This window comes from Nannospalax galili, unplaced genomic scaffold, assembly GCF_000622305.1.
Source record: "Nannospalax galili isolate Female #2095 unplaced genomic scaffold, S.galili_v1.0 scaffold85, whole genome shotgun sequence".
Classification (NCBI taxonomy): domain Eukaryota; kingdom Metazoa; phylum Chordata; class Mammalia; order Rodentia; family Spalacidae; genus Nannospalax; species Nannospalax galili.
In genome coordinates this window covers 8,933,210-8,942,031 of record NW_008358866.1, presented here as the reverse complement: position 1 = coordinate 8,942,031, position 8,822 = coordinate 8,933,210, and the positions used below count along the sequence as shown (strand labels likewise).

The window sequence follows — 8,822 nt, the reverse complement described above, 5'->3', positions numbered from 1 at the left end:
TCAGGAACCCACTCAGGAACACCATATACCAACCAGTCCTTCCCTCTGGGGCTGTAAATTTTTCGATTGTCATAAACTACATCTAATAAGAAAATTAACATCTTAATCATTAGTCTCCAAAACTCCTTTCATCTTGTAAAAGGGGAATTCTGTACTCACTAAACATTCCCTATTCTGCCTCCCATCACTACCAGACACGCACTTTAACAAGATTCTGGGGTAAAGACAGAGCACCTCAAGATCTGAGAGGCCTGATCTAGACGGCGTTTGTTCTTTCCAGCTCCAGGCCTAGATCTTTAATATATCCTTTACTTAATATTTCAGCACATAAATCTAATCATCTCACAGGCATGCAAAGCCTAACCCCTTGTTGGGTTTCCTGTAGTATCACCCAGCACTTTAAGCTATGCTAAAGAATCTGGATCAGTAAACCATGACAAATGAAGTAAACTATATTGGTTTGATATGGTCAAAATATAATACATTGAGAAAGAGGCCCTAAGGATAAGGAAAAATAAATAATCTATCACATGGTATGTGTCTTCTTAACTCATTTTCCCAGAAAATGGGAATAGCCTAAACAAAATTGGATTTCCAATTATGTCAATCTACTGACAGAAGTAAAGTCTGGATATGCTGAAAGTCTGGTGGCAGAAATCGAGAATTCCAAGTCTGATTTGTTTTTAGATTGCCATAGCTCATGCAAATTATTCTTAGAAGTTACAAAAGATGTAAATTTCTAACTTCTACTTTGTTCTAATACATTATTGGCATTTTTACTTTACAGAATTGTCTTCATTTTGAAACCCTGTTATTCGGGAACAACCCAACTTCTAGTTTTTGAACAAGAATTGCTCAGCACTTTAACTAAAATCAGATCCTGGCTGCCTTTCTTTATTTGTATTATATTTTTAAATATCTGTTTCAATTTACAAATATTGAGCTAATGTTGTATGAAAAGAACAGTTTCTGCAATATTGCGTATTGATCAAGAAAAACAGATGGGAACACATTTGACAGTTAAAGTAAAATTACAAAAAAGTTCATTTTAAAACACCAGCAGTAAAGTCTCTTAAATTAACACAGACTAAACATAAAAAAATAAATATTCTCTTCAGAAAATATTAACTTGCAAGTGATGAGCTATATTCTTCTTCTTTGTTTGAACGGACAACTTGTATGTACATCTTCCAATTTGTCCTCTGGAGGCTTTGGCACAGATGAAATTACCTAGTTTAAAAAGAAAAAAGAATTACTAAGCAGTAGATAGCAAAAACAATAAAGATTTGGGAAGAAATTAATAAATTATAAACTAAAAGAACAATACATAAGCTAGATGTGGTGGCGCATGCCTTTAGTCCCAGCACTCGGGAGGCAGAGGCAGGGGGGTTGTTGTGGGGTTAAGGCCAGCCCGGGCTTCCTAGTGAGGTCAGGTCAGCTGGGGCTACAGGGAGGTTTTTGCTTCAAAAAAAAAAAAAAAAAAAACAATACATAGAATCAACCACACAAAGACTTGCTGAAAAATAAGATTGACAAGATAGAAAGAAAGGGAGGGAGAGACAGAGACTGACCCTAAATTAGTAAACTTTAGGTGAAAATAGAGAAGCCACACATTTCAATGAAATCCAGAGAATCATTAGGGAATTCTTTGAAAATTTATATTTCAAAAAGTAGAAAAATTCCTAAGAAATGGATAAATTCTTAGGCACATACTCTCTTCCAAAATTAACTCAAGATATAAACAACTTAAATAGATCCATAACAAGCAACAAGATTGTAGCACTAATAAAAGTCACCTAAAAAAAAAAAGCACAGGGCTAGGCTCAGGGGTTAGAGCACTGGCTGCTCTTGCAGAGAACCTGAGTTCTGTTCCCAGCACCCTCATGGCAGCTAGCAACTGTCCATAACTCCAGTTCCAGGGGCTCCGACGCTCTCTTCTGATCTCCAGGTGCACTTACATGTATGCAGACAATACATTCATACACATGAAAAATTAAAAAAATATATATATATTGGAAAAAAAAGCCTATTACCTGATGGATTTACTGCTGAATTTTATCATATAAAGAAGAGCTACTGCCAATGATCATCAAATTGTTTAATAAGGAACACTATCAAACTCATTCTACGAAGCCTTTATTATTACCCTGATACCAAAATCAAATAAGGACACAACAGAAAACTGTAGCCCAATTGCTGTGATAAGCATCAATGTAAAAAATTCTCAATAAAATTCTTGCAAATTGAGTTGAAGAACATTAAGCTCATACACATGACCAAGCTGGTTTCACTCCAAGATTGCAAAGGTTCAACACAGGCAAATCAATAAATATAGCACATAGATTTACAAACAGAAATCACATGTTCATCTCAATAGAGGCAAAAAGGGCCTTTAACAAAGTTCAACATGCCTTTATTGGTAAAGCCCCTGAAGGAACCAGAAACAGAAGGAACATGTCTCAATACAAACCTATAGCCAACATTCTACATGGGGAAAAACAAAGAATTTCCTTTAAAATCAGGAATGGAGACAGGGGTGTCCACTCTTTCCTCTCTCATTCAATATAGTATTGAGAGTCTTGTCAATGGCTATACCAACCTGAACACACATATCTAAGCCACAGCAGTAAGACAAGATAAAGAAATAAGAATACAAATAGTTGGGCTGGAGAGATGGCTCAGTGGTTAAGAACACTGTTCTTTCAGAAGACCTGGGTTCGAATCCCAGCACCCACATGGCAGCTAACAACTGCCTCTAACTCCAGTTCCAGGGGATCCAACAGCCTCTTCTGTCCTCTGTGGGCATTGCACGATACGTGTGCTCTTACTTACATGCAAGTATAACATTCATACACATAAAATAATAAAATATTTGAAAAAAAAGAATACGAATAGTTAAGAGAGAAGTCAGATTATTTCTATTTACAGACTATACAACCCTATATTTAAAAGACCCTAAAGATTCTAACAGAAAACTCTTGGTGCTGATAAACACATTCATCAGAGTATACAGAAATCTACATACAAAAACCAGTAGGTTTTCTATATACAATGGACTTGTCAAGAAAGAAATCAGGAAAAGAAAATCCCATTCACAATAAATTCACAGAAACAAATAGGAGTTGGGGAGATGGCTCAGATGGTAAAGTCCTTGCCACAAAAACATGAGGACCCAAGTTCAGCCCTGCAGCACCCATGTAAAAATGCCAGGTGTGGTGGTACATGCCTATAATCCCAACACTAGGGCTGTAGACATAAGAGGATTCCTAGGAGCCTGCTGGCCGGCCAGTCTACCCAAATCATGGAGCTCCAGGCAAAAATAGTAGAGAACAACAGAAGACATTACACACACACACTAACGTGCACATGTATACACCACATACTTAAATAAACAAACCAGGAATATATCTTACCAGAGGATCAAAAGACCTTTACTGTGAAAACTTTAATAAGTCACTGAAAAAAGAAACTAAAAAAGACATTAGAAAAATGTAAAGACCTCTCATGTTCATGGATTGGCAGAATTAAAAAAAAATTTTTTTTTTGAGACAGAGTCTCACTACACAGCTCTAACAGACCTAGAACTTGCTATGTAGACCAGGCTGGCCTTGAACTCATAGAGATTCACCTGCCTCTGCATCCAGAGTGCTGGGGTTAAAAGTGTGCACTATCATGCTTGGTTCACACACACACACACACACACACACACACACACACACACACACACACACAAACAGTACACATGGTGAAGTCAGAGGACAACTTACAGGAGTTAGTTCTCCCCTTCCACCATGTGGGTCTGGGGGATCAAACTCAGGTCATCAGGCATGTGGCAAACACCTTTATTCGTTGAGCCATCTCACTGGCTCTGGCATAATACTGTGAAAATGGCTATATTTCCACAAGTGATCTATAGAATAAATATAATTCTCAGCAAAATAACAATGACATTCTTTACCAAACTAGAAAAAAACAGGCCTAAAATTCATATGGAAGTACCAAAAAACCCTGAATAGCCAAAGCAATCCTAAATAGAAAGAGTAAGAAAATTATACTACAGAGCCACAGTAACAAAAGCAGCATGGTTCTGGCATAAAAACAAGAATACAGAAAAACAGATCCCAAAATAAATCCACTCTGCTACAACCACTGAATTTTTGACAAAGATGTTAAAAACGAATTGGAAAAAAAGAGCATCTTTAACAAAGAGTGCTTGTTTGTATAACAATTTCTTTAGAGATAAAATCTTCCAATCTTAGAGGGATGCTGGGTAAAAAATGGACTATCTGAAGGGAGGTAGACAACAGGATATTCTGAGGGAAGATAAACAACAAGATGTTTTGAGGGGAGGTGAAACATTCCATCCTGAAAGGAAGCTCATTAAGCTCCTGAAGTAAACAACTCAAAAGCTTCAGGAAGTCCCTGAAATTGACCAGGTTCACTAGGCCCCTCTCTCCCCAAGCATATATAAGCCCTGAGGCCTGCTGAAAGAACACTCTAAGACCAGCTAGGACACCTAGAAGAAGCAGAGCAGCCCAGCTTCCTGGAAGAGGCTTAGATCAACTGAGCTACCAGGAAAGGACAGTCTCCAACCCAGAGCTGCCTGCAGGTTGTGTAGTATACTCCAGGTTTCCTGCTTTCCTGAGCTGTCAGCCATACTGGGTGGACTTTTGGTGATGTAACTATTTTCAAGTAATTTCTGCTCTTATAAGTAACCCCAATAAAGCTCACTGGTTCACCAAGTTGGATTTTGGTGCTATCCCTATTTTAGTCTGTCACTGGTTCCCTACCTGGGGTGAGTAGACATTTATTGGTGTATCCCCAGGAACAGTATTACACAACAATGCAAGAAAAACTGGATTGCCAATGTATAAGAATGACTATTGATCCACATCTCTTACCCTACACATACATACAAGTCAACTTAAAATAGATCAAAGACATTAAAGTAGCTAAAATGTTCAAACTGCCAGAAGGAAATGCAGAAAAAGCACAACGATTTAATATAAATCATACCTTCTTTTATGGATATCTGGATATTCATATCTGTACTGCAAAAGCATTTGGACTTTGATGTAGTCTGAAGTAACTTTGACTTAATTTTTTCTTCAATTTTGGCTTACATTAATTAGAACTACCTGGGAAACTTTAGATGGGGGAGGGGGAGAGAGGTGACATCTGGAATCCACTATCAATAGATTGATTTGACTGAGAACATTTAGTATTTTGTTTCTACACTGACATTTGTATCTGTTTATTGTTTAATGCAAGAATTACTGTCAAAGCAGTTAACTATTGATCAAAGTTATTTTAAAGGATAAATCCAAGAAAATACATTGAAAACAAGTAAACCAAATAATTACAATGCTATAGTTCCCCCACATAATTTCCCATCTAGTGGTTAGTCATACAACTGAATTATGTCCGAAGATGTTTTCTGAAATGTCCTCACCTCTTTAAGTTTATTCCGAATTAGGTTTGCTGTTGTATTCAAGGAGTCATCCTGTAGATCCACTTTAGGTGTATCTGGTAATTTAGGTCCAATCATAACTTCGTGACTGCTTGAGTTTGTTTCAAGAAAACTGCCAAGTTTCTGATCATTCTCTCTTCTTCTTTTCCGCTCCTGTAATTGTGTTGTCCTAGGCATAAATCTGCCAATTGCCTCTGAGGGAGTAAAGGCCCTCCTCACACCAGAGCAGGGCAATGAGTTTTTACAAGTGTCTGTCTGTAGTTTTTGAGAAAAGTTACTGTAGTTACGATGCTTCACTAACTCACAATGGTTTCTGCCATCACTGTAGGAGTCTGATGCTCTGTCCACATGTTCTCCACATGCACATGTACATTTTGAGGCAGAATGGCATGAAGGCAATTTACAAGAATAAGGAAAACAAGGATTTGAGTTCCCAGTAGAAGTGTTCAAAGCGGCTGCACAAAATCCAGACGTATGCGGGTAGAAATCTTGTCTAGAATCTTTTGTTTCCTTTTGCCCTGGCACCAGTTTCTTCTTTGTCATGTAATAGTCTTTAAAGTTACATTTCAAAAATTGAGGGTAAGGGAAGAAAATGGTTAGTTACTCATTTCTATCAATCAGAAACGTAATTTTAAAAACAAACTTTAAAATGCTAATACACTGTACTCCAAAAATTTCTTGAGCAGGGAATGCATTTGTATGATTTAAAGGTTTTTTGAAAGGAAACAATGGTATATAGTGTCAAGCTTTCCCTTTGCCTGGCTCCCTTCTCTTATTTACTGTATTTTATTTTGCTATCTAGCATGTCTTATTTATTGTGTCTTATTTAGCTATCTAGTGTGCTTCCTCAAGAGCCTCCTTGTCTCCCCACTTAAAAGGTAACCAGTCAAATCTTTACTTTTACATTTTCCACTTATCTAGAGAGCTCAGAGCATTTTTCCACATTATTACATAGCAATATTTTACACTTCAAAATATTCTACTATATGAAAAAATTATGTTTAGTTCATATTTGTTAGTTATTCATGGAAAAATATGCTGTGCCTACTCTTCGGGCCTGCACAGGCCTCTGTCTGGTCTGTCCTCCCAAAAGTAGACTATGCCACCACCAAAGTGGGGTATAGAAAGTGTAGCAAGTATCAGATTGTTTATGTGTGTTGATGTTAATTGCTGATATTAATATTTTTAAGTACATCATTCTAAGCTTCTCTACCATTGTACATTTTGAAATTTCCAAATTAAGCTTTTTGAAAGTGAGACGTATACAAATTCATCATGAAGATACCATACCAGTTTTCTGCATGAAAACAGCTCAATTGAAATGTCAGGTCAATCAAGTCATAACTGAAAACATCTTGTCATACTACCACTCAAAGCTAAAACAACATTCAATATAATTATGCAGGTAGGGAAAGACAAAAAGATCTGACCGGCAAGGGGAGGCAAGAATGAAGGCACTGCTAGGTTTCAAGTAGTAACTCTGAGAGGACTGAAGCAGTTAAAGAACAAGCTCTGACAGCACATAGATGTGCCTTGATCTCCATCCTGCTAGCTTGTCTCTAGTTATAGATTCTAGCCATGAACTCTGAACTTCAGTTTCCTCACCTATAAAAATCAGGACACCTATAAAAATCAGCTCAGGTCTTCTTCCCCACAGTACCATTTTGTAGCTGCCCTGCCCTTGGTACACACATAGACAAAGTTTTCCTGGTGCTAGTTACTTACATATCTCATGATGCAAAAGTCATTTTAGTTCTTAAAATGTCCAGAGATCCTCAATAACTATTTTGACCCATTTCAAGCTAGGTTTCCCTAGGGTTTCTCCACTTCCTCTCTCTTCACCACTGATCCTTGCCCATTCTCCAGTCAACCATGAAGTCAAGACATTCCATGGCTGTACAGATGTTCACATTGTCTTCCAGTTAAAGGAAATAAAGAAATCTATGATGGGAACCTCCAGTAACAGTCCAATTTCAGACCACACACAGGACCTTAGTCTACTTCTGACTGCTCTGGTCCTTTATCCAAGTACTACATTCCATGACTCCACTCCATGCAGTTGCCATTTGTGTCTGGGGAAACTCAGTTGGGTACATGGACGTTTAGCAGCTGCTGATCAAAAATGAAACATTTCCATAATGATTAGCACTTGGTAACTAGTCTGTACATAATAGTTGCTTCTTGGTGCCTTCACTGAATACCTTAGCATGGGACACATGGCAGTTCATGATTTGCCTCCTGTCTACTTTCTTAATCTCATCTCTGAAACTCCTGTGTTTTGGTTATCCTGTGTGGCTCACCTTGCCCTTTTTTCCTTTCCCCTTCTGATAACATCTGCTAAGATTCAACTAGCTCTCATATCCTGTAGGAAACCTTCCATGAATAAACATGTGTCCCTTTCCAACCCAGATTAGGACTGTGCTGCACAGACCCCTGTGGCTTACAGTTAATGAAGACTGTGATCGTTTATTTGCCTTTCTTCCCTCCAGACCAGGAACTCCATGATGACATACCTAGTAGTGCTCAACACACAGGAGGTGTGTATAACAGACTTCCCATACCTTTACTTTTAGTAGCTCTTGCAATATAGGCCTTTCTCTCTTCTAATTTTTTTCTAGTTTCTTCAACTGTCTCAAATTCTGGAGCATAGCACACATGAAGCAATCCACCAAAGAAGCTCTGTTCATCCATTTTTCTCTTGGCTATCCTAAAGAGAAATACACAATAATACACAATTGCATGTCTTCTTAATCTAGATTTACCTAGGATAAGAGCTTAACTAGTATTCAATACATTGATTTAAGGAGAAAAGTCTAGCTTGTGCGGGCAGGGGTGGGGTGGGAGGATTAAGATGCTCTGTTTTTGGATAGTCCCACTGACCTAGAAAATACTCTATTTAAAAAAAAAAGGTTTACTGTTTATGAGTATGTGTGTGGATATGTGCTCATAGTGCAGGTGCAGATGGAAGCCAGAAGAGGACATCAGATCCTCTGGAGCTGGAGTTACAGGTAGTTGTGAGATGCCCAATGTGGGTGCTGGTAACTGAATTTTGGTCCTCTGAAAGAGCAAGTGCTCTTAACTGCTAAGTCAGCTCTCCAGTTTCCAAAAAGTACTTTCAAAATCTTCCTTTTCCTCTCCCAATAGTGTCAACAGTTTTTTTATTTTTTTTTTGTCTTTTTGAAGCAGGGTCTTCCTGTAGCCCCAGCTGTCCTGGAACTCACTATGTAGACCAGGCTGGCCTTGAACTCAGAGATCCATCCACCTGCCTCTGCCTCCCAAGTGCTGGGACCACAGGCATGCGCCACCACACCAAGCTCCACACCCGGCTTAAATGAACTATTTTTAAAAAATT

The 8,822-nt window shown here is 38.2% G+C and overlaps 1 protein-coding gene across 3 annotated transcripts in view; it reads right to left on the bottom strand.

Moving 5' to 3' along the window:
• Nucleotides 1–873: 873 nt before the first annotated feature.
• Nucleotides 874–8,822, bottom strand: part of Rbm48 (RNA binding motif protein 48) — a 12,637-nt gene continuing 4,688 nt past the window's right edge. For all 3 annotated transcript variants that reach the window (XM_008822544.3, XM_029558359.1, XM_029558358.1), the window contains 3 exons: nucleotides 8,032–8,177; nucleotides 5,453–6,021; nucleotides 874–1,230 (listed from right to left, as the gene is read on the bottom strand). In XM_008822544.3, coding sequence (XP_008820766.1) covers nucleotides 1,144–1,230; nucleotides 5,453–6,021; nucleotides 8,032–8,177 — 802 coding nt within the window. In that variant the 3' untranslated portion in view covers nucleotides 874–1,143. The remainder of the gene's footprint in view (nucleotides 1,231–5,452; nucleotides 6,022–8,031; nucleotides 8,178–8,822) is intronic.